General features: G+C 39.8%; 1 protein-coding gene and 1 long non-coding RNA gene across 5 annotated transcripts in view; one reads left to right on the forward strand and one right to left on the reverse strand.

Moving 5' to 3' along the window:
• Nucleotides 1–27,374, forward strand: part of iqch (IQ motif containing H) — a 123,893-nt gene that overhangs the window by 71,194 nt on the left and 25,325 nt on the right. For all 4 annotated transcript variants that reach the window (XM_069910475.1, XM_069910478.1, XM_069910476.1 and 1 more), the window contains exons 14-15: nt 11,313–11,433; nt 16,205–16,491. In XM_069910475.1, the coding sequence (XP_069766576.1) occupies nt 11,313–11,433; nt 16,205–16,491 (408 nt within the window). The remainder of the gene's footprint in view (nt 1–11,312; nt 11,434–16,204; nt 16,492–27,374) is intronic.
• Nucleotides 1–27,374, reverse strand: part of LOC138749293 (uncharacterized) — a 129,982-nt gene that overhangs the window by 24,133 nt on the left and 78,475 nt on the right. Inside the window, exon 3 of the long non-coding RNA XR_011348540.1 lies at nt 513–636. This is a non-coding gene — a long non-coding RNA (uncharacterized lncRNA). The remainder of the gene's footprint in view (nt 1–512; nt 637–27,374) is intronic.

Here is a 27,374-nt window from a genome sequence, read left to right on the forward strand (position 1 = left end):
GACTGCCATGAACCAGTAAGAAGGTCTTATTTGCAATCAAGCTGCTCACAAGGTTACCTTTTAGAACCTGGCCAGACTATGTTTTCACCCTTGTAGTTTCTGTCAGTTCCACCGAAGGCTCATGCCAAAAAGATGACCATTTCTTATCCCTTTTCAGATAGCAGCGTCTTCTGCATTTTGTCACGTTTTGTCCATGTAGTTACAATAAGTGTATATAAACACTACTCTTTACACTGTAATAAGCATCGTATCTTCCTCATTGGAACCTTCCCATGCTAACTTGGATCAACATGTATTTATAATGAATCTTATCACTTTGATCCAGTCCTGCGGTTTCATCTAGTTTAGGACCTATGACCAGCTCTGCACTCAGGAAGGCCTCAACAGCTGATGAAGCCCCACCTTCCTCAAAAATACCCAGCAAGTACAGTAATTTAAAAAAATGAAACTAATTTTAAAATATTTTTAAAAATTGTCCTCAATCTTCATACATTTTATTTGATTGAACTCACTTAATTTAAAAGATCTACTTGCCATTCTCCATGGAAGAGTTTCTTATCGTTCACTGTGATCCACCCAGGTCTCTGCTCCAATGGTTATTCTTGGGCTGTTCTGTGGCATCTCCTATCAACTGGTCTAAAATAACAAAGGCCTCTGATTAGGTCAGTCCACAACAGTTGTAATTGAATTTTTGTGCATGCTAGGGAGAAAAAAAAATCTCAGCTTCATGAGGAGAAATATTTGGGGTGTTTTTGCGATTCATAATTTGAGAATTCACTTTTATTTTTCTCTCTCAGTTATCATTGCAGCCTTCTGTAAAGTCATTTTAATACGGCTATTATTTGCAATATGAGACTAGTTTCACTGCCTTCTGTAATATAAAGGACTGCACAGTCTGAAACGATTCTTTACCTCATCAGGAATTACCTGAAGCTCCAGGAATTTAATATAACTTTCCTCTCCCTGTTCTTTTCTTTGTAGTGTTTCATTGCACTATTTTTACATGGTGAATTACTTCAGAAACCAGCCCTTCTATGTAATACACATGGAAATGGGATATGAAATCGTGAGGGGCTTAGATAAGGTGAATGGTCACAGTCTTTTTCTCAGGGTAGTGGAGTCCAAAAATGAGGAACATGGGTTTAAAATTTCAAAGACATTTGGAGGTACTTGGATAGGAAAGGTGTGGAGGGATATATGCTGAACAGAGGCAAAAGGATCAGTTGGATAGGTGGGTTGAATTGGACCATTTGGACTAAAGGGCCTGCTTGTATAACTCTATATAATTAAGTCTATGTACAATTTATGTTCAATACTGAATATACCAGAACCTGGAAGCATTGTCCTTTTTTCTTTCAGTAGTCAAGTTTGAAATATGTCAGACTACTGGGCTGTAAGGGTTGGTTGTTGTCACAATCACAAGTATTGCTTGAATTAAGCAGTATTCATTCTTTGTGTTTGAAAGCGATTGAGAAGATCCAAAGAGGTATTAAAATTAAGAATGTGGAAAAGACAAACACTTTCAGTTGGGCTCGCTTGGAAATTAATGCATTAAAAGGCTGTTAATGGGGAACTTCGTTTAACTTCAAAAAAAATTAATACAGCAGAAGATCTCAAGGCACTTGATTTGAGATACAGTAGTAGGAAAAAGATTTGATCACGAAATGCTTTAGAATATAAAACTAAAAGAGCTAAGTTTGCAGCTGTGTTAAGAATTGAGGAATGCCATGTACTATGCAGTCTCTAAGTATGGGAACAAAACATTGGTTGTCGATCAAGGAGGATAGTGAGGGAAAACTATTTAATCAGTCTTAAATTGAGAGAAGTTTACAGTACAAGCTAATTGGAATTTGTGACCAGAAAACTGAAAAGTTTGTTTTGTAATGTATACTGTGAAAATGAACTGACGTTTTTTAATTTAATTTTGTCTTCTATCACAGTGACAGTTTTATTAGTGTGCTATGTACGAAATGTTCAAGAATTTTTGACTACGATCGTACCTAATTAATTGTACCTCATAAACCTGTTAATATGAATTTAGATGATAGTTTCTACTGCTTAAAATGCAACACACACACACACACACACACACACACACTCTCACACACACACATACTCACACACACTCACACACACACACTCTCACACACACACATACTCACACACACTCACACACACTCACTCACACACACACACTCACACATACACACTCACACTCTCACACACTCACACTCACACACACACACTCACACACACTCACACTCACACACACTCACTCACACACACACACACACACACACACCCCTTCTTGGATAGATTGATTATTGTATTCTACACCTTTGGGTTACAAAGTTGAAAAAAATTTGGCCAATGCACACCACTCATCAATAACCTCGGCTGAGGAATACAGATATGTGGATATTCGATGAAGAAAAGAATCCAGCTTGATTATGATGCCCTTAAATGATTTGCTGCCTTCAGACATGCACAAACATCAGCATCAAGAATGGCCCCTTGAGACACATTCCAGAGGACAGCAAGTGGCCATGGAACCTTACCACACAGAAGAGGGGAGGAAACTGGGACAAAAATTATTTTAAAATACTATTTTCAGACTTTTTTTTGTTTATCCTCTTACAAAACTACGTGTGTATACTTTAATTATTGGGAGTAATTGGTCTCAGCTTGAGGAAGGGTAATTAATCTGAAGAAAAGAAGAAAATGGACCCCATGTGGTATTTAAGAAATGAAAATGTAGCTGAACAGAAGAGTGCAAGATGGAAGAGCATCTGGGTCCTGTGCCAGGCATTTAAAGCAGTTTTCTGCTTATGTGTTGCAGCATAACATATGTGTCCCTATTATGTTATAAAAGAAAAAGGCTCTTCAGTTTTAAACAGGCCTAAGCTTTTCTATGGAACTGGGGTTGAAGTCTGGATAATGAGCGATGCAGCCTCTCAAGGAAGAGTGAGCAGATAATACCATGTGGACACAGAGTCTGTATGCTGCTCTCAATTCCACTTAATGCATGCTGAAGCCACATTGAATTGCATTTCACATAAGCGTGATGGGTCATTAGATATAAGAGGAAATTGTCTCAGATGGATTCAATAGATGCAACAAATATTTTACAAAACATTTTCCATTAACAGTGAAAGACAAAAAAATGAGGCATTTGTATAGTAATATGCTAACATAGTGATTCCTTTTTACAAGGGGATTGTGCAATATGTACTTCTGCCCTAAGAGATCAAATATTGGTAATTGAACTTGCTCAATTTTAAAAAATATACATTTTATATTTTTCATTTTGAACAACATTCTCATAGAAATAGAATAAAAAGGCATAACAAATTGGCAAGGTGAGGGAAACAAATAACATTAAATCACAGAAACAATGCTAAATTTGCTTCATTTTTTTTTGTTGTCGATAAATTATGAAGAAGTATGGCATCACTTGAAGCCTCAGAAACACTCCACACAAGGTGAATAGCCAAGTGGCATTGGACATGGGTTCTGACATCAGGAAGGATCCCTGCTTCTGGAGATGATGTGAAATCAACCACCAACTTGGGGAAAGGGGCCTCTGAGTGTTTGCACTGGAATTTGATTTCCTTCCAAATGAATGTGATCCAAACTGTGAGCAGTTGGACAGTATGAAGTTTTATTAAAAATGAAATACTTGTAAGCTACAGTGGAGAGTAGAGTTAGACAATTGTAACCATTTAAGATCAGTATCTGAGGATGGATTAAATTGAGGATGGGTTGTGCAGACTAGCCTTGGATTCTCGAGTATAGATGATTATAGGTGCTTAAGCTAGTAGGAAGTGATGAAGAACCACTGCAGAGCTTATGGTTATGTATTCTGTCAATTCTGTATGGAATATCAGGATTTAGGCCTCGTGGCTAAGAAAGAATGATATATTTCCAAGTTAGGATTCTAGGTGACTTGGAAATAAATCTGGGTGTGGTCCTTATCCTCCTTCGTGGTGGAAATCCTGGATTTGGGAAGAAGTGTCAAACTAGCTTTGGTGAACTCCTCAATGAATTGGAGGTGAAGTGAATGACTGATTAGGATGTCAACCCAGTGGGTGCTTTATCCTGGATGGTGTTGAACTTCATGTGTTGTTGATGCTGCCTGGATCCTACCAAGTGGAGAGTATTTCATCACACACCTGACATGCCTTGCTGACGATGAAGAGCTGTGAAGAATGGCTCGTGTTGCAGGATGATGGTCGTCATTTAACCTGCTCTTGTAGTGCAGTAATTATGTGGCTGGTTCAGTTAAGTATCTGATAGGGTAATTGATTGATAAGGTAACTGTAAATGAACAAATTCCAGTGATAGAGCAACCTGAACCTGGCAATATAACCTTATATTTAGAGCCCTGCTGTTTATACAGATGACAAAAAGTACATCTTCAATTATTAGAATACTCCTTGTGTCTGGGAGTCGATTTAAAATTTCAAAACTGAGAGAGATAGCTTTTTGTTAAAGCAATGGTAGCAGGGTTACAGAACCAAGATGGATAGATGATGTTAAGGTGCAGATCAATCATGTTTCAATTAAACAGTAGAGCAGATGCAGAGGACTGAATGGCACCTTCCTATTCCTAGGCAGTTGATGACTAATATTGCACAAAGGGTACAATGGTGTTGTGAACAATCTGGAGACCTGGACTAACAGACCAGATAATGTGAATTCGCTCTGACCGGTATACCTCTGTCACTCTGCTCCTGTGGAACATAAAAGATAGTCAGCACCTCAGGAGATTGGGGAATAAAACAGAATGTAAAGGATTTCACTCTGGGCAGAGATCCAAATAGGTAAATGTATGTCATTTATGCTGTGTGCTGCTTTTTTAATTCAGAGAATTTAAAAGAAATAAAGCATTAAAGATCTCATTTAAATTGTATTAAACCCAAGCAATATTGGTGCAGCGTGCTATAATTCCAGTTGCTGGTAACTTAAAATGGTAATTTAAAACTACAGGGTAGAAATTTATGATCACCAGAATTCTCGCATGCGGCATAATGCTTAAAATGTGCATACGAAATTACTTCAACTTCTAATGTAAAGCACGTGACAAAATTGTGCAAGAGAGCAACAAAACTCGGCAACTGCTCCAGCATCTTAATGCACCATTATTAAGCAGTGCCAGTGGTGAACAGCTGCAGTTTGGACCTTCCTGCCGAGTTACACGCATGGCCTTTGTCCTGGTCTGCATTTAGTGCAAAAGCTAATCTGCATAAAGCATGAAGAACGGTCTGTAGCGTTCTGAGACGTTCAGCCTGACTGATCCAGAATAACGTGGACACATTTTTCTTCCCAAAAGGTTTCCTTCCTGAATTAAAATTGGGAATTATGATAGACAACTTCAAGATGAAGACAAATATAATTTCAGATTAGCTGTATCATGTAGGAAGTTGGAGAAACATTAAATTAACTTGTATTGAATTTAGCGTAATGACGCTGACAAATTGAGTTCGTTCAGGTGAACTAAAAATGTTTTGCCGCTGGTTTTCATTTGTACTCAGCATCTGATGCCTCTTGTGTCAATGTCCAACAATAGTCGGCCAGCATTGATGGATTCCAGTTGCCCTGATACCGCTTTTCCACGGTTGCAATGTCCTGGTGAAGCCTTTCACCATGTTCGTCACTGACTGCACCCAGATCAGCAGGGAAGACGTCCAAGTGCAAATGCAGAAAATGAATTTTGAATGACATGTTGTACTTCATGCCTGAAGTATCTTAAAATATGGGAGGAAATCAGAAAAAAAATTTATATCTAAAAACAGTAAATGATAGGAAAATTTTAATGTTATTTTCGTGATCAGCAGCCCAAAATCCATAAAAATCACCCCAAAGTATTCAGGAAGCAAAATCTTAGCCTCCAGTGTAATCTTAAAATGTAAACCAGTGTCAAGCTTCTTGAGTGTTGTTTTGATCTCTCCTTGTCTATATATGTGGAGAGAATTCTGTCACACTCCTGACTTGTGTCTTGTTCATGATGGAACAGTTTGGCAGTGAGCCAATTGCCACAGAATTCCCGGCCTCGCACCTGCACTGAAAACATCTTATTTATAGGGCTGATCCAGTTGGGTTTCTGCTCAGTGATGGCCCCAAGAACGTTCACTCAGTTGGGAGTTTACAGAAATGGCAATACCATAGAACGTGAAGCGTAGCTGGTTAGATTCTCTCTGGAAGGGGATGTTTATTGCCTCTCATTGTCATGACCAACCTACATTGTCAACGTTTCTGCATTCATGTGTGGTTTACTTCATTTGCTGAGGAGATGCAAATGGAATTGAACTTTGTATAATCATCAACTTCAGTCCAACTCAGGCAGGAATTCCTCTGGGCCAAATCTAAATACAATCGTCATTCTTGCATCTGATCTTGTGACAGAAAGATGATGATTGTATTTAGATTTGGCCCAGAGGAATTCCTGCCTGAGTTGGACTGAAGGTTCTGATTGTAGAGCTCTATGACCCTGATTAACTGTCCTGGGGCAGAGATGATTGGCCTCCAGTGGCCATAACCCTCTTTGTGTGAGGTCTGGTTCCAACCAAATGCTTTCCCCTCGAAGCCCATTAAATTCAGTTTTACCAAAACCTGAATGACACACTTTGTCAAATACTGCCTCAATGTCAAGAACATGAACACTTCCATCCCACATCTAGAATTAATTTTTTTGCCAAATGTTTGGACTAAGGCTGTGCTGAGTTCTGGAACAGAGTATTCTTGCTTAAACTCAAATTGACCAACAATAATAGGTGCTGTTCGATAGTATTGTCAATGAATATTTCAATCATTTGACAGATGGTGGATTTACCTTGATTGAACTGCAATTGGCTGGATTGAATTTGTCCTTACTTTCTGAAATACATGCAAGATGCACATTTGAATGATTATGGAGGGAGGGTATTAGACTTTGTGGAGAAAGATTACAAATATACCAATTTGTCAAGATTGTAACATAGTTCAGAAATGTCCATAAAAATGCAAACAACATGATTTGTTTTTACAAGGCTAAAATTGTTCTTTAGGACAAAAATTGGAAAATAAGGAAGCTAAAAATGTGTTGGAGTACTTCATGCAGATTTAGCTGTCATTATAATTGGGCCTTTTATACCCAATTTGATGACAGTAACAGCAAAGGACACCCCCTCTGCACCCCCATATCCCCTGATGATCCCATCCTGTCCCTATCTGAGGATGGTGGTATGTGCTGCCTTCAGGAGAATGTATCCAAGGAAAGCATCCAGCCTGGATGGAGTACCTGGCCGGGTATTAAAAATCTGTGCTGACCAACTACCAAAGTATTCACAGATATCTTCAATATGTCATTCCAGCAGGGCGTGGTACCCATCTGTTTCAAACAGGTGACAATCTGTTACAAAGAGTGTAGTAACCTGCTTTAATGACTATTGACCAGTAGCACTTACATCAACAGTGATGAAGTACTTTGAAAGACTGGTGTTGAAGCATATCAGCTCCTGTCTGAGTGGCGACGTGGATCCGTTCCAATTCATCTATCATAGCAAATGGTCTACGGCAGAAACCATCTCACTGGCTCTACAAAATAAAACCGTGGAACAGCTGGACAGTAAAGATGCATTCATCAGGATGCTCTTTATCAACTACAGTTCAGCATTCAACACCATCATCCCTTCAAATCTGATCGGCAAACTCCAAGATCAGGGACTCAACACACCACTGTGTAATTGGATCCTGGATTTACTCACCTCCAGAGGACAATTAGTGAGGATTGGTAAGAACATCTCCACAATCTCCATCAGTACTGGAGCACCACAGGGCTGCGTTCTTAGCCTTCAGCTCTACTCACTTCACACCTACGACTGTGTAGCTCGGTACAACAATAACACCATCTAAAAATTTGCCAACAATACCACTGTAGTGGATTGTATAAAGAAAGGTGTGCAACAATAACAACCTCGCACTCAATGACACAAAACTAAGGAGCTGATCGTTGAGAAGGAAAAGAAAGCCAGAGATGAACAATCCAATGATCACTGGGGGATCAGCGGTGGAGAGGGTGAGCAAATTTAATTTTTTTGGGAGTTACTATCATGGAGGATCTTTCCTGGACCCATCTCACGAATGACCTCGTGAAGAAAAAATGGCAGCGCTACTGCTGGTGCAGACTGTGGAAAGCGGGGAGCGGAGACACAGCACTCCCGTGGGGTCCAACTGCCTCGTTCAACTACCATCAGCTCAATACAGGCTTTGAACAGCCTGGTGTGGCTAGTTTTTAAAATCCCACGTCCGCAGGGACCAGCAGCAGCCATGAGGGGTTACAGGCTTTAGGAAAGCGGAGGACTGGCGAAGGGTACCAGAAAATGGAAGATCACACTCCCACCCCCTTCCCCATCTTGAGAAGGAAAAGCAGAGGAGACAACCCACAGAATGGTGACCACGGAAGCAGGCCAGTGAGGGGATTCTGCGGCTGAAGGACCCACGTAGGCAGTGAGCTGCTGGTGCCACGAGGAGAGGAAGCCACAGAGGCTGAAGGTTGCTGGATACTGTGGTCAAGAGACTCACACCAGGCTGTGGACTGTTGGAGACTGGCTGGAAACTGGCTGAAGGGGTATAAGGTATTGGAAATGGGATGTGAGAGGGTACTGAGGGTTCCTTATGGTATTGAATCTGGAGCTCAGTTTGCTGATGGTTTGGTCTGGACTCTGTGTGGTTGTGGAAATGCTGGAGGCGAATCTATGGACACGTAGTGTGACTCTGGGGGGTCTTTCTTTTGCTTTTTCTCTGACTGGAAGAGGCGCTTTCGGTAATTTCTGCCGATAGAGAATCCATTTGCCTTACCACAGACAAAAGCAAGTTTGTGTAATATGACAATGTTTTTATTACATGACAATAAATTGAATTGTGAAGGAAGCACGTCAGCGTCTCTACTTCCTCAGGAGTTTGCGGAAGGTTGGTAATGGCACCAGAAACCCTGGCAAATGTGTGGTGGAAAGTGTGCTGACCGGCTGCAACGTGGTCTGATATGGGGACACCAATACCCCTAAATGAAAAGCCTTCCAAAAGGTAGTGGATGCAGCCCAGGACATCACAAGGAAGTTACTCCCCACTATCGAGAAATGTACAGGGAACGCTGACGTTGGAGAGCAGCAGGAATCATTAAGGATCCACTCCATCCAGCACGTACTCTGTTCTCACTGCTACTATCAGGAAAGAGGTCTAGGTGCCACAGGACTCGCACCACCAGGTTCAGGAACAGTTGCTCCCCCTCCACCATCAGACTCCTCAACAACAAACTCATTCAGGGACTCATTTAAGGACTCTCACTATTGCACTTTATTGGATTTTTATAATTCCCTCTGTATTGCTCAGACTGTTTACATTCATTATCTGTTTACAGTTCTTTATTTGTTTACATGTATACACTGTGTAGAGTTTTTTCCCCTACTAACAATAAGTGGTGATTCTGCCTTGCCCGCAGAAAAAGAATCTCAGGGTTGTATGTGATGTTATGTATGTACTCTGACAAGAAATCTGAATCTGAAATGGGTGATAGAGGAATAGAGAGGATGCAGAGATTTTCAAGGATGAAAGCAGAAATGCAAAAGAAGGATAAATAGTCTACTATCTTTTGTGAAAAGAAAGCTCGGGTGTGATCTCATAGAAACCAAAATTACAAAAAATTGTGATAGAATGGCTACAGAGAGTTTTTCCACGTGAGGGAATAACATAACTAGATGCCATCAATATAAAGCAGCATCAATCAATCTAATAGGGTATTCAGAAAAGAACAACTTGATCTCGGGAATGGTGAGAAGGTGCAATCCTACTCCATGGGGAATGGTTAAAGAGAATATTATTGATGCATTTAAGGGGCATTCTGATGTGCATATGAGGTAAAGAGAATCAAGCTGATGGTTTTCATGGAGTGTAGATTGGTGTGGCTAAATGGTCTATTTCTGTACTTCATATTCTATCCTAGTGGTTCTCAACCTTTTTCTTTCCACTCACATATCACTTTAAGTATTCCCTATGCCATAGATGCTCTGTGATTAGTAAGGGATTACTTAAGGTAGTTTGTGGGTGGAAAGAAAAAGTTTGAAAACCCCTGTTTTAATCGTAGCTCATTGACTCGTTATGTGCACGGTTTCATAACTCCAAAGGAAATGGACCAATGACAATTTTTCTCAAGCAAAATATTTCATTAACAATTGGTTCTAGAGCAGTGGTTCTCAACCTTCCCTTCACAAAAATAGCTTAAGTTTATATTCTGTGCAACTTGTATATTCTCTGTCACTCACTCACTCATATTCATTCCTGGGATAAACCATTTCTTTGGATTGTTCCATGAATCTTATGATACACAAGGGTGTCAGATGATTCGACATCGACTCCACGTTCGACATCGACTCCACGTTCGACATCGACTCCACGTTCGACATCGACTCCACGTTCGACATCGACTCCACGTTCGACATCGACTCCACGTTCGACATCGACTCCACGTTCGACATCGACTCCACGTTCGACATCGACTCCACGTTCGACATCGACTCCACGTTCGACATCGACTCCACGTTCGACATTTCAAGAACTCTGTCGCCACCGAAATGGAGCAACAGCGAAGACGATGAGCTTAAATTCTCTGTATGAATGAATGTTGATTTACTTTCTTTGCCTCCATCTCACACTCAGCAGGTGCAATCAATGGAAAACAGCACATGCTATGACTGTAATAATAAATTACAAAAAAAAAATCTAAGCCACAGGACACAATTAAAGACAAGCAGTAATTTTCCTGAGGAATTGGTGGCTAAATCTGCCACACGCTGTAGTATGACCCAGATCCGTACTTTAGTTAACAACTAGACAAGATTAGTTGTGGCTGTTCAACATTTTTACAAGGTTGAAATATGAACAATGATTTCTGGTCATGATGACCAATTCTGTTTGAGAAACAAACATAGGATCATATGCCAATAACACATTTGGCTTTATTACCATCAGTCAAATGATCCCCATGGATGAAGGATGATCTCTTGCACCATGTCCCTTAGGGGTAATGGAGATAGGAAGTAGAGTTGGGGAGGGGGGGGTAGCTAATATTGTTCAGATAGATCAGAGACAGAAGTTACGTAGGTGCTCGGTAAAGCAGTCTCACCATTGTCGAGGCGACCACACCGAATGCTGTAGATTAAACAAGCAGTTGCTTGTGTGACCCCCATGTGGCCTGATTTTCCGGTTCCCATTTTAAAGTGTGGTTCACATGTTTGTGTGTAATCTCTGCTAATGCTTGTGTTTAATTTGTCATGCAGGAACCTGCTGAGCTAAAGATGACCCAGGAATTGCCCAGAGTTTTGGCTGAGCACGCTCATCCAGTTAATCAGGAAATATTCCCAACATGGGAAAAGTTCTTAAAAAGGTTCCTTTGTCAAGGTATGTTTTCTCTTGATGATATTCTCATTTTCTATTTGATAGTGATTATGGGCAGACGAGTTAGTTACTGGTACTTTGCACGTAGCCAGCTGTATAAATTACAGGGAAGCCAATTAATCAGTTTTGGTGATGCTGGTTTGGCAACTGTTTATTCATATCCTGCAATCTTGCGTTCACCTGAATCAACAGAGTTTCATCCAAGAGACATCATGTTTCATTTTGCAGCATCCCATCATCTCTGCCACCAAGAAACACCACCATCTTCAAATGTATCACCATTCTTTCATTGCTACTGAGCCCAAATCTTGCAAGTTGCTCCCTTCAACATTTTGTGGGAGCGCATTCAATAGAAGGATAGAACTTTTCACACAGACATTGGTAGGTGAACGGAATAAGCTGCCAGAGGAAGTGGGTAGAATTATATTTAAAAGACATTTGGACAGGTTCATGCAAAGGAAAGGTTTAGAAGGATGTAGGCAATGCAGGCACATGGGATTAGCTCAGTACTTTGGTCAGCATAAACGTTGGATCAAGGAGCTTGTCATTGTGCCGTACAACTCTGACTCAATAGCTCTATTTCTGCAATCGCCTCCAGTCTGACAACTCTTCAAATCACCTTCCTCTGGCCTCTTGATCATCTCTGACTTTAATCACTCTACATTCGGTGGATGGGCTAAGATCTGGGATTTTCCTTTGAAACCCTCTCCCAATCTCTCTTTTAACTTGCTGTTTAAAATCTATCTCTTTAAACAAGCCTTTTATTTTCATTTTTCTAAAATCATGTACTTTTGCCATATGCCAAATTTTGTTGGTAGCATTGCTTAAAAAAATTGAATATTCTGCTATGATTATAAATACAAGATAGGTACAGGTTGCTGTTGTTTGCAACCAATGAAATAAATTGAGGAGCTTTAGATTCCAGAAAAGCAGACTTCTACAATCATTCTGATGTCACTGGAAGGCTGTTGTCACCAAAATGATCATATCCAACAAAAGTAGATGTGATTTTTCCTTCCCAGTCTTTCCGTACCCTTGCTCTTTTCAGTACATAAACTTTTTGCTGAAGTCTAATTCCTTGTAGATCAGGTGATTTCCTGCCCCATTACAGGATTGTCCCCGAGAGAAATTTTTAACCAGTCTTCCCATGCATAGCAGTCTCACAAGTGAATCCAATTCGGTCTTGACATTACACCCAAGCACTTGTTTCTTTAGTGAAGATCCTGGGGAGAGAGAAGCTGTAAAAACACAAACTAATCTCCACACCTGTCCAGTCTGGCACAGACTGTGGACCAATCCTCTTCTTGTCTACTAGGTTTAGTTCATAAGGTAAAGAATCGTTGCTCTGTGGAGGATTGTGCCATTTAGTTCTCGAACTGTCCTTTGGAGGTTCAGGCTCTCACGGGAATGGGTGCCCAGCACGTGATGGGTTGGGAGAAGTGGACTAGTAGCACGAAGCTGGTTGCTTTTCCTTTCTCTGAGCCGGCAGGTCGACTCGCATTTTCAACAGTGGATAACATCATTTGAATTGAACTGTTGAATTATTGAACTTATTAATGTTTGAACTGAATTGTTAAACAATTAAACTCAGTTTTTGTACAAGTCACAAACAACTACAGCTCTAACATTTCAATTTGATTTGTCTCCCTTGTAATAGTTGGAAGATATAGGAAGGAAAGATGACAGTCTGTTTACTTTTCTTAATACTTTTAGAAGATTAAATTACTGAAGCAATCAAATCCTTAAATTAAACTCACCACAAAGTTATCAAACATAGTTAAAAGCACAGAACAAGAAAACATACATTTGGCCCACTACAACCTACAATCTTCTTGTACATTTTAAAACATAGAAATAACAACCTTTGGTTAATAAACGGACACTTTTGGATTGCAGCTAATAATGCTCTTGGTCCATTGTGGGGATGCCTGTAAATCTCTGTAACCTGCAAATATATTTCAACTACCTCATCAGTTCTTCTTGTAAGGAATAAAAGCAAAATATACTGGAAACATTCAGTAATTGTCAGAATGAGAAAAGTTGATGTTTTGAGCCAAGGAACAATTTGAATGAAACATCACTTTTACTTCTCTTTCCACAATCGTACCTGGTCTGCTGAGGGTTTCCAGCATTTTCTATTGTTAACATTTCCAGGAGGTGAAAAATTTTTTTCAAATTTATATTTGGAAGGAAACCAGGAATCAGATGCTTTGACTAAGATGTAGCCCTCCAAGTCCAACATCCAAAATTCACTACATCAAAAATGTACTGGGGGTTGTAGGTTAATTGGGCAGCACAGGTTCATGGGCCAGATGGGCTGTATATAGGTCTAAAATGTATAATTCTAAAATGTACAGGGAAGTCGATGTGAATAGACATAATCTACACTTACCTGGTTTGACCTTAAATATGCTACTTGCTTCGAGAAGGAGGTCCTGTAAAGATGAACTATCTCAAAAGCAATTTTGGGCCAAGGGCATCTGAACTGCAGGATTTTTACTGCTTGCTCTACAGATTACCGGCAGTCGCAGTAGCACACAGGGTGCTGTTGATGGGACAGTGCCAAAGAAAAGGCCCCATGAATAAACCATTTGAACCCCTCAATTACATTACAACCTTATAATCACTCCCAGGTATCCACTATTCCATACGTGGACCATCTGGAGTCCCTTGATTCGATTACAGCATTTATCTCATTGCCAGGTATCCATTATTCTCTGTTTAAATTATGAAAAGAAACTTGACGACAGCATTTTAGCATAAAACCGTGCCTTGTCCGATTTTGAAATATTGGAGGAAGAGATCCAGAGAGAGACCATAAAAATTCAAATCTAAAGTGTTTGTTCATCATTATTAGAAATGTTTTCTGTCTGTGGCGTGTGTTCTCGTAGCTGCAATATTTTTCATGTTTAGAAACTCTTTAATTCAGCTTGGAGCAAGTATACCGGAACATGAATTGTGGATGTGTTTGCTTGGCTGCTTTTCATTTTATTTGTAAATGATAACACGCAGAGATGAAAACCACATTAAAAACTGGTAATCTATTCTCCAGCACAGATTTGTTGCATCTTTTCTATGATGGATATTGAATTTCATCAGAATTTGATCTCAGTTAGCAACTCAATTCTAATGTCATGCAATTTCTATGCGGAATAATGCTCCTGAGAGCCTGTTAACAATTATTAAAATGGCAATATCACAGCTTAAAATTTAAGAAAATACATTATATTAATAACACCAATATTTAAATGTTTTCTCTAGTGTTATATAAAGTTAAGTACACAATATCATTCAGATTCTGTTAGTAATCAAGCAAAATTTTGCTGTTGTGAGTTGGGGAAAATGAGTGGTTCACTTGGATTAGGAACACATACAGCATAGAAGTGGGTGAGCTTTGGGTATGTGGCCAGGTACTGAGCCTTTCTGCAGGTGGCAGGTTAGCTCAGTTGGTGCTGTGAGTGCCAGCAAGGGATTTCAAGGGAAGTCACCAAAGTAGAATTAAAAGAAATCTTCTAGAAATGTCAGTCCTGATGGCAATAATGCAACCCGTGCTGGGAAACGCACATCTATCACCTGGCAACGTGGTTAGACTTGGCTATGCCGCATTTGAAGAGTGGTGGGATAATAATGCCAGTATCAACAAGAATCTAAAAAAAAAAGAGATTGGGCATGTAAAATATAACAGTGGGAATATACCTGATAATCGTGGATAATCACTAGCACTTTTGATTTCTAGGTTGGCAGGTGGTTTCCATGGTATCCAGATATTATAGCTGGTATTCTGACATGATGAGATCCAATGGGTTGCATCAGAGCATTTCCGCTGATCTGACCTATATTACGTCTCTCTAATGTGAGAAAATAGATTTTGGAATATAATGAAAAAGTAAGTTTGAAATGGTAAATGTAGTAAAAATGTTAAAGTGGGCCTTTTGATGCTTGAAAACAAACACAAATACAGCTGCAAAAACAAACTTTATTCACTTTGCAAAGTGAGCTCAGTTATAGCAAGAAGTATGAACAATTACCTTACCACAAAGGAGACGACTGCCTTGTAGCTCGCAAAATGACTTTTTTTTTTAAATAATTTGCTATCTCTAGCTTCTGGAACATTCAAAGGGGCTACTCCTCACACCACCTTACCAAATAAGGAGCTTCTTGAGTTTGCAAGCTTGTAACAAGAAAGGAATGGATTGCAAGGCTGCAGCTCATCCCTTCTTTCCTCTTCCAGTCGCCATTTAGAGCTACATTTTCCATTTCAAACTTACATTTTCATTATATTCTAATATCTACTTTCTTAAATGTGCTGAAGTCTAATCAGAATGGTAATATATGAAGGAACAATTGCAAGGTTGAAATATAACACGTGTTCTTTGGCTTGGCTTCGCGGACGAAGATTTATGGAGGGATAATGTCCACGTCAGCTGCAGGCTCGTTTGTGACTGACAGGTCCGATGCGGGACAGGCAGACACGGTTGCAGCGGTTGCAAGGGAAAATTGGTGGGTTGGGGTTGGGTGTTGGGTTTTTCCTCCTTCGTCTTAATATTTGTAAAAATCAGCTTTGTGAAAGGGAAATATCTTAAACTGTTCATAATTACAAACTGGTATGTTTTGTGAGATCTGGTATATACTGTATTTTTAAAGGAATATATATTTTAACTAATGCATTGGTAGCCTTGCATATCTGATTTGTTTGATATCTGTGAGTGGACAATTAAGAGTAATATGGAGCAGTGAAGTGGATGAATAATTTTTGTTCCACCCTTTCTCTAAGGTGGCGTGGTGGAGGCCTACCCTCCATCTGACAGCGTTACGAACCTCACTGTGGACATGCTCATAGAGCCAACGGGGGAAGTATCAATGGTTTCTTGTGGAGACCAGATTCATTCCAAAAGTCCTCTGGAGTGCTGGGGAACCACCGTCCCACAGTGCTCTGTGGATCCGAGTAACTTGTACTCCATGTGTGCCAGGATAGCTGAGGCCTGTAAATGCCGAGGAGTGATGGGCTTCTTCTCGATTGACCTGGTGACCTTCATACATCCATATACAATGGAGCAGCAGGTAAGGTGGACACAAATTGAGGTTCATATATCAGACTGACTAATAAAGACCCAGGTCTCTGGGTAACAATAAAAACATTGCAAAACCAAATAATGTTGAGCATTGCAAACATATCAGCTATAAAATTCGCCAAATGAGCTAATCCATCTTCTCAGGTCAGTGGACTAATTGCAAACTGAAAAGGTTAGCTTTTTGCCATATGGGATGCACATTCATATCATGTCCTAAGTATTATTTTAATTAATTAAATTGTGTTTTATCAGTGACCCTCTACCTAAATTTATATTTGACTTCGATAAGGTAGCTCAATAACTCATTGAAAGATTCATTGTAATAAGTATATAATTATTCTGGTGTCCCTTGATCCAGAAGAATAATTTAACTGAATGCAATATACTTCCACCATCCTCCCACAAAATAAACTTGTTCTAATATAAAGTAATGGATAATTGATAATGATTGCTAAGTTTTTCCCAGGTTAGAAGCAGCTGCTTGTTGAATTTACAAACTTTTCAATTGCATTAGTGTACATTGTCACACCTACCAAGATGTTTTGCATGCAGACCAGTATATATCTCATACGGAGTACAACAAGTAAAACAGAGTGCCAAAGTGCAGAGTTACAGAGAGAGATCAGTCGGTACAGAGCAAAGGCAGCATAATCTTACGATTTTGGGGTTCATTCAGAAGTCTGGTAACAGCAGGAAAGAAACTGTCCTTGAATGAAAGAAACTGTCCTTGAACTTAAGAACAAAAGAAATAGGAGCAGGAGCCGGCCATCTGGCCCGTCGAGCCTATTCAATTAGATCATGGCTGATAGTGGCGTCTGATGTCACACTTCTGAATCCTCCCTGATGGGAAGGGGTGGAAGAGAGCGACCAGGGTGGGACGAGTCTGTTAATATGTTAGCTGCTTTTCCAAGGCAGTGGGATTCTTAGATGGATTAGAGGGAGGTATGTGTGATGGCGTGAACTGTGTTCATAACCCTCTGTAACTTTTTGCATTTTTGCGCTGAGCAGTTCGTGCACCACACGGTGATGCACCCTGATGCTTTAAAAGATGAACCTGTTGAGGGTTGCAGGTGACATGCTAACCTACCTCTTATGAGGAAGTCAAGGCACTGGTGTGCTTTCTTGGCCAGAGTGGATCTGGATAGGCCACTGGACACGTTGACCCTCTGAAACTGTCTATTATATTTACCTCAGCAGCTGATATGGTCTGTGGCATGAGCTTCCCCTTCTCTGGAAGTCTATAACTAGCCACCTTGGCCACGCTGATGTTGAGGGAACCATGCCACACATTCCTCTATCGCTCTTTTGTACTCTGCTCCATCGTTGTTAGAAATCCTTCTGATGACGGTGGTGTCATCCGCAAAGTTAGATAAGGTGTTGGAGTTTGTATGTGAATGAATGTATCATCTCATTCTCTTTGATGTTAAAATCTGCATTTTGTTTAAGGGAAGGGATCTGAAAGGATGGTTTTACTGTTTAAAATGCAAATGGATAGATACTGAATGTAACAACATGTCAATGTGTTGCAAAACTTTCTCAATGATGGGTGAATGTTCAAAAGTTGATAGATGCCAATTTGATTCCAATGCTGAGTAAGTGCTTAATTACTCTACAAGACATTTGGACAAATTTATTGACAGGAAGAACTGGAAAGAATATGGGCCAAATGCAGGCAAATGGGACGAGCCCTGGATGCAATTTTGGTCAGCGTGAAAGTGGTCATGCTATATGGCTGCTAAAGAAGTACAGGAAGTTCTCAAGATCTGCCTTCCTGCACATTCACTGTCTAACTCACTCCACAATGATGGGCATTGCTTTATCTTATTTAGGTAGAGGTTCTGGAATTCCTTCCCTAATCCCCTCTCCCTCACTCTCAAAATTTTAAGATATTCTTTAAAGTCTTTGTTTAAAGTTTGGGATACATCTTTGAAAATGCCTTGGGTGATTTTTGATGTCATCCTGTGAAGCTCTCTGCATATTTAACCATGCTGGAGGTCTTAAAGTAAGTCAAGATGCAAGGAAACCTATTCTATCTGACAAGAGGTCAATTTTAATTTCAGCAAGCCACCCTCCTCTGTTAAATGGAATGGTTAATTTGCTTCTATAAACAGTAGCCACCCTACTGTAGCAGCCACAATCCAAGTAGCAATGTTGAGAATTATCCCAAGGAAACTAGATATAATTCACTCTCCATCTTCAATGGTTGTTTGAATTGACATCAGATAATCCCAAGATCGCTTTGTTTAATAGCTCACCAGCAGAGAATGTAATATGCTTTGGAAATAACAGAAAGGTAAAGAAATAAAGTATTTGCTTGAAACACTGCATACAATAAAGTATGAAGCGAAAGCACAGACCAGACAGTTTTGAGGTAAGAGTGAGTCGGTCAGATGATGTCGCCGATGTGACAACAGGAGGACTGTAATTGCCACCTTCAATTTTTTTCTTTCTTCATCCCTGATCTAAATCACTCCAGCGGTAGGAGCAATTGAGGCGAATGGCATGTATGTATTCAAAGGGAAGCCAATGAAGTACAAGAGAGGAGATTCACATAGAGCAAGAACACCAAAAATTTAAATCATATAAACCTAATTCTAATAACCAAGAAACTTGCTAAAATGTGGGGTTAGCATTACTCATGTTCCAATGGTGTATTTTTGCACAGAGTAAGGAACCAGAAAGTACTGGTGATAACCGAAGTCAGTATAGTTCCCCATCCATTAATTAAAAAAAACAACTCCGTTATCAGTGTACCCGCCTTTTGAATGGACTACTGAAATATTTTGATGATTTATTTTTTTCTGGCTGTGAAGGTAACTGAGGGTATGGCATAAACATAAGGAAAACAATGAGCCAGAAAGAGATATTTTTGACTTGCTTCACAAAAGATTAGGAATCAGTATTTGATATTTGTCTGTACTCATCAGTAAGTGGTTATGTGTGTAACACGCTCTTGGGTATCTACATTCTCCATACAGCGCTGCAGCAAGTAACTACAGAGAATTCATAGAGCTTAATAACATAATTAAATATCATTATGCTGTAACTATAATATTGTAATTGAAAACATAAGTGGTTTCACATAGTCTTCTCTAAAGTAATGTTTTAACAATCCTGAGACAAGATAGCCTAAATGCATTCATGCAAAAGTAGTTCTGGATTGTGGTGAATTCAGTGGTGAATTTTATCTTCTAATGTGGACAGCTGATTTGCCAGTAGGTGGCAGTTTCCATGGGCCTTGCATTAGGCAGTCTTTGTAACATTGGGCTAGAAAAATTAGATATTTTCCCACTTCTACACAAATCTTTTTTGAAAAATATTCCTTTCTCCATTTTTCATGTGTTCTACTAAAACATACAACTCCCATTGCCTACAGCCCAACCTGAAATAACTGACAATGTAAAGCACCTCATCCCCATCTCTTATAGCTTTCTTTGTCTCATTTGAAGAACTGCAGTCACTTCTCCTCCTCACACAATACCCTCTGCTATCCACCCACGTTTTCATAGTACTGATGTTGGAGCTAAATGAACTGACTCTCACTTTATCATGTTACTCTAGAGAATCCTAGAACTGAGGAGATCGCGCCATCCTTGCCATCATTCAGAACCACAAGTACCTCTCTACCTTGTCTGAAACATTGGCTTCTCTAATATTTGCTAGACCAGTCACTGTTCTCCTTCTCTTCCCCATCCCTCTCTCCTTTCCTCCAGTTCTCCACCCCCTTTCCTCTCCATTCAGAGAGCCATCCCTCCTCCCCCTGTTTGCTGGTGTCCCCTCCCTCCCTTATCCTCTTGCCCGTGGGCCTGTGTTTCTGCCCCGCCCCTCCCCCACCATTTTATTCAGGCATCTGCCTACGTTTTGCTCATACATTGATGAAAGGCTCAAGCCCGGAACATAGATTATGTATCTTTATCTTTGCTATATCACTTTAGTTTATTTATATAGCCCATTTAAAACAACTCACATTGACAAAAGTGCTGTACAGATCATAATTACATCTCAGCTTAAGCAGCTATTTGAAGTGCAGTATATAAAGTATGCTGTTTGACCTGCTGAGTTTCTTCAGCAATGTGTTTTTTTTTCACTCCATTTGCTGCATTTACCAACATTGTACTTATTAATGTAGTTGGATTCACTAATATAGTCATTGCTGTGAGGTAAACAAGGTGATGATCAAATCCAAGGATGAAATATTTCTGGCAATACTGAGAGGTACCCATCTCCTTCAAACTGGAGAGGATGAGGACACAATCTGCATTCCTACTGTTTGCTATTCAGTGGACTAAGAGGCAATGCCCTCCACAATTTGTTTGTTACTTCTGAGCCATTATTCCCAACCCTTCACCCACACTTCACTTTTCCCTTTTCTCCAGCAGCATACCCAGGCAAGTTTCCACAATGCAGAAAGACAAACATCCTAAAGAGGAATAGCATCTTTAAAAATTTAAAGGAGAAAGAACTATTTATTTAGACATACAGCTCTGTAACAGGCCAATTTGGCCCTGTGAGTCCATGCTGCCCAATTTACACCCCATTAACCTACACCCCGGTACGTTTTTAAGGATGGGAGAAAACTGGAGTCCATGGGGAAAAAAGCCACGCAGACACGGGAAGAACGTACAACTGAGGTCCAGTCCCGATCACTGGCGCTGTAAAGGCTTTGCGCTAACCGCTACACCAACTGTGCCACCCAATTAAAATTTTTTAAATCTTCTTTATCTGTCTCGGTTTGGTCTCAGACACTTGCATTGCAAACCAGTTTAACACCTTAGTTATTTATCACTTTTGTCAATATATTACTGTTGTAAATTATTTTACGTCATTAGTTATTTTACTGATTGTGACAAAAGAGGAAAAAGTAATTACTCTAAAATAGAAACCTATTTGGTGGACTGGATTGGTAAAAATTATTGCCAGACAATTTCACTAGCCAGCTGAGTTGTACTTTTCAAAATGTATATCCCAGTTTAAATTGCTCCACCCCTGATATCCATGCCTTTAATGGCCTCAGATCATGCTCCCAAATTCCCTCATAAATCCCCCTACCTCGTTCCTCTTTTAAAATACTCTTTACACCAAACAGGTGGTTCAATATCAACATTTTGTCTACACAACCCTCCCTGAATTATTTTGGGAGGTTTTGAAATTTAAGAATTATTTACAAAATCCTTAACATAAAATATAAAGGTATAGATAAATACACAGAAAATTATGGAAAGCTTCAGGTAATAACAAACCTGGGCAGCATTACGAGGGTCTGATTTAAGTAAACCTTAACATGAAAAGAGCAGATTAACACAGAGAAATTATACTGACTGAAACAGTCGTTAAAAATTATGCAAATTACAGTTGGGGGGAAAACTTCTCTTAGCTTTTACTTTTGATTAAAATCTCCTATTACAGAGAATTCATGATTTTCCTTCAGAATTCTCCCAAAACTTCTTCATTTCCAGCAATTATCAATCACCTGAACCCATTCAGAGAGGTGACAGAGAAGCAACGTGTCGGTCAGACACAGAAGTCAGAACAGCCTAGTCTTAAATGTTCTGGAGTAGAAGTTCATTCTCACCCCCTGCATCCTCAGATTTTAAAATGTCATAACTGGCTCGAGGTAAGGATGACCAAAGCTAACAAAGCTCTTCAGCAAAATTGCTGCTAGCGGTGACCACATCTGGGAGATTGATTGGGAAGTGCATGAATCATGAATAGAACACAGAGAGGAATGTGAAATGGAAAGATTTGTTCAGCCCAATGATAGGTAATTGTAGCTGATCTTAATTCATGAGAGATTCAATGTGAAAACCGTAACCCAGACCATAGTTTAACTGAGGATGTAAAAAGTCGAGATAAAGGGAGCAGAATTTACCCATTCCTTGACAATGTAGGTTCTCTCTCAGATACAAGTACGTTAAAAAGCAGCAGTTTGAAGCCAGATATAATTTTATATTCTTTGAGGCTGAGATTTTGATGTATTCCCTTGGAAAAATCGCCAAGATTACTCCTGGTAGATTAGATATATGAAAAGAAGACTATCTGAAAGTTCAAACACTTCAGGGCTATTGCAAAGTTGAAAAGGGTAGGTTAGTTATAAACTTATGCCATGAAAAGAGGAAGAGGCAGCTGACAGAGAAAAGGATTTCACAGTTTTGATCTCCAGGGAAAGAATGAGTTAGAGCAGGAAATGGTGTAATCAGTCGTGTTTCAGATGAATAAGTGATTCAAGGTTTCAAAATGAAATTAGTTGAAGCAATCTGAGCCGAGATTTGCTACTATATTTTTTTTTACAAATCTGTTATTAAATCAAGTAACCACAATATATATTTATATAGCACCTCTAATGGTAAAACATGCACAGTGATTCACGGAAGTGTTATCAAATTAAATTTGATAGTGAGGCACAAAAGGAGATATCAGGACCAGTTAGCTGAAAGTTTTTTCAAAGAGACTGGTTTTAAGGGAAATGTGATGAAGGGAAGCAAAAAGAGTTAGGGATGGAATCCCAGTCCTTAAGAAAGCAAAAACCTGATGATGGAAATCTAAAATAAAAGAGAAAGTATTAGAAATTCACAGGAGATCAAGCAACATCTGAAGAGAAATATTTCTTCTAATGTGTACTGCATTCAATGCTCAAGATGGTTTCAACAACACCGGAGAAACCAACCACAGTTTGGGTAAATGATCTGCAAGGGTGGTCGTGGACTTCCAGTTGCCTGCCCATTTAAATGTCTACCCACTCCACTCTTATCTCTACTTTTTGTCTTGCACTGTTACGAGCCCAGAGGACCCCAAAACCCAGCAGCAATAGATATTCACCAAGACAAATGGTTACTTCAACAAAAGTTGCTTTTAATTATCTTTAAACGTGAAAACAGAATCACACTTTAACTTATCACTATTGACTTAACTAACCTAACTTAGCCCCATTCTAATTCTAAGCGCACATGTATGTAGTGTGTGAGTAAGTTCAGAAAAGTTCATTGGTTCACAGTCCAATCTCACTTCTCATTCCCCCAAGTTCACTGGTTGCAGGCAATTCTTATCGTGTGCACAGAACTTAACATTTATAAAGTTCACCAGGCTTCTGTGCTTGAAAGGTAAATGGTTACCACTCAGGAAGGTCCTTGTCAGTTTTCAGAGAGATTTGTTGTTCCAGGAAACCCACAACTTATTGCTTTTTAATCAGCCACTTAAGTGTCTTGCTGATTAAACTTTCCCCCTCAGGGTTCTCCAGATGATAACCTCTTTCTTTCAGGTCACCACAGAGTGCCTTTCTGTTTCTCTTATTTCAAGTGAAACATTAGGCAGCCAGTCCTTTCCTCTTGCATGAACCACAAGGACTTTGACCAGGCGAACTAAGCACACAACCTGTCTTCCAAATGGGGTTTTTTTCCACAAGTTTGCCAACTTGTCCTGTTCCAGTCCCAGTTGCTGCTGCTGACTGTAAAACTGTAGAACTGATCTGTCTGTCTGTCCCTCTCCTCTCTCTCTCTCTCTCTCACACACACACAGAAAGTCTGTTTGACTCTCTCTGCTTGCAAAACCACATGACCCTCCTAGAACATCGTTCCACTCCAGACAGTATGCGGCTCTGACAATTTCTTTGCCTTTTTGTAAAAAAACAATCCGTTAGTGAAGTCTCCTGGGCACTCTCCGAAGCTTCTGCTACGGTTCTGGGACAGATATGTCTAGCGTTAGCAGAGCTCCAGTATTTTAAATAAGATCTGTTTTAAAGTGTTTGAATGTGGCCTACGCTAAAAATTCTGCCCCAATTTATCTCCCAAAAACGTATCTATTCTGTCACAACTGTCCTAAAAATACTCGATGTAAGTTCAAGGAACAGAATTCGTTTACAGATTAGCACATTACAGTCCTCAGAGTTCAATTCCAAATTTAACAATTTCATATGACTGGTCTTTTGAACTTGTCAGATCTGACCGTTTCTGATGAAAGATCGTACTCCTGTGATGTTAGAACATAAAACAGTTCTAACACAGGAACAGCCCCTTTGATCCACGTTGTCTGTGCCGAAAGTGATGCCCAAATTAAATAATTCTCTGCTGCTTCCACATGATACACATCCCACTAATCCTTGAATATTCCTGTGTCCATTTCAAAACACTACTACAGGATCTGCTATCACAACTATCCCTGGCTGTCTGTTCCAGGCACCCACCACTCTGAGTTTTAAAAAAAAAATGGTCCCATCCATCCCTTTAATTGGATGTGACATTTTTACTCAAATAAAGGATTCTGGCTGTCCACTCTATCGAAGTCTCCCATATCTGAAAAACTTTTACCATGTTTCATTATTTTATAAACTCCTATTACCTTATGAACTTCTACCTAGTATGTTGATGATCTTGCAGCACCATTCTCTGAATTAGGTGCTGCCTGATCAACTGAATATTCCTCACATTCAGTTTTACTCCTGATTTCCAGCAACTGTTTCAAACCCCATGGCCTGCTGCTTTTTTAAAATCTTCCATCTGTCTTCTTACAAATCCTTGGAAGTATATCTCCTCCAGATAGATCATCTGTGATTAACAAACCTTCATAACTCTCTCTCGCTCACGATGTACCATTCCCGCTTGTGTTGTTCAGCCTCTCTTGTCCTCCACCCTACCGCAGATAGTTCCTTTATTCTTTCCTCCTTGCCTTCTGGGTCAAAGTGTTTGATTTCTAACCTTTTATTACAGACTTTATGACTCATTATGCTGAAGGATCCACGGTTGATGGTGGACTGCTTAGAAATACAGATAGGAGGCTGGATTTAGGAAAGTGCAGAATTATCAAAGACATTGAATCAGAGGAGGCTGCAGAGAGGGAGGTGGACACTGGAAAATATGATTGGAAAAAACTTTATTTCGGTTTTTGAGCCACATTTTGTCCACACTTGTAAGAATGGACCTTAAATTTCTTATTTACTGTTTTTGTTGTAAAATCAATGATCAAAGTCAATGCCTATTATTCAGGAGTGAACTGTGATGTGCATTAGTTATATGAAGAAGATAAAACTTTAGATGGAGGAGTCTTTGCAATATGTTCTATATATTCTGAGCTCATTTGAGAAATTTCTAACGAGAGCTAAGCACCTCCCTCTTAAATTCTATATTCATTTCATCTTAAATTCATTCTTGATTGGACCACACAGAGGTTGAGGAGTAGAATGCTATTTGCCTTCCTCCCGTAGCAAGCAAAATCTGCAGCAAATAGAAAAAAAGACAGGTGTCCGCTTGAATGGGTCTTCACCTGTCCTATGCAGTTCACAGAGGACTCATTCTCCCTTTCTGCATTTCCAGCAGGTGGCATCAAATGTCCTTGTGTTGTCCGTACATTACCAGGTGCAAGTAGCGCATTTTTTTCGGTCAACAAAATAACTTTTTCTTTTATGTTGAGCGCTATGCCAAAACCCTTTGATGTTTCAATGTCTTTCAAATCTTCAAAAGGTTAATAGGAACTTCCCTAATCCTTCCTAAACACACTTCTCGCTGTCACCACTGTCCACTGTTACTTGGTCTCCATTCATCTTCTACAGTGTAGGGAAATTTTGATTGTTAAATATGCTGAGTACAAAAGCTTAAAATTTGTCTTTGCAATCTTACAATATTACAATTCCATTGCAACCCTCCCAAAAGCAATTAAAACAAAAAATCTCAGTGCCACACTGCTGCAGAGAGAGTAGGCATGCATATGCATATGTATCATTTGTCTGTATGTGTTTCTGCGCCGAGGAGTGGAGTATGCTGTTCTGTTGCTTTGTACTTGTACAATCTCCAGCTGGCATGAGGTGGCACAGTTGGCATAGCGGTTAGTGCAACACCTTTATAGCGACACCAATTAGGACCGGGGTTCGAATCCAGTGCTGTATGAGTTTGTATATTCTCCTGTGGGGTTTCCCCGGGAGCTCCTGTTTCTCCCACCACTGAAAACATACCAGGGGTGTAGGTTAATTGATGGCCTGTTACCATGCTGTATGTCTAATTTTTTTAAAAATAAATTTAATTGGATGATAATGAACTTGAGGACCCTTGAGCCATAGTTGTTGAGGTAGCAAACAATAAGCTGCTGAGGGAACTTAGTGAGTCAGGCAGCATCCATGAGTCAAATTGGTCAGTCAATTTTTTCCACTTTATAGAGTTGTTGAGAGTGGGAGGGGAATGGAGGTGATGAGTCTAAGGATTCAAGTGGTGCACTTTGGGGAAGATGCCCACGTCTATCCTATCTCTTCTATGGTGGATGGAGAAGTAAATGAAGAGTATCCTGGTTGGATAAGGAGTGCCAATGAACTGCACGATGTGGCGGGAACAAACAGATTGTGTCGCGTGACAATATATCAGCATTCACAACAAAGCCACCTGTACGATGACTCTCGTGGGCAATGGAAATGTACATGCAATCGCTTTACTCGACAGAAGCCAAAATGCCTTTTTCTCAGTATTACACAGATAAATGGCTATGTTACGTATTTTAATAAAGAAACAGACAAATTCATTGAAAGAGACCACTCACCTAATTGAATTCCTGCCAGTCCTTGAAGAACAAACAACTTAGTTTCCCTCTTGCTGTTATTTATTCCCTTCGAGTATTAATCTAATTACCTACAAATGACCACTATTGAATCACATTGCCCAGCACATTCCAAATCCTAAAGTTGCATAGAAAATCTTTTCTTCATGTTGGTTTTGATTCTTTTGATAATCCCTTCAATTTGTACGCTCTTGTTAAGACTCATGGTCTTAAACTTCTCAACCAAATTTCCCCGAGCTCAAGAAAAATGCAGAGGTGGTAGTTAGGTGAGGGCCAATTGGATATTAACAGTATATAAACCATAGGAGGATGGGGAGTTCAACAAAGGAATAGCAAACCTTA

The sequence above is a fragment of the Narcine bancroftii genome, chromosome 14, assembly GCF_036971445.1.
Source record: "Narcine bancroftii isolate sNarBan1 chromosome 14, sNarBan1.hap1, whole genome shotgun sequence".
Classification (NCBI taxonomy): Eukaryota; Metazoa; Chordata; class Chondrichthyes; order Torpediniformes; family Narcinidae; genus Narcine; species Narcine bancroftii.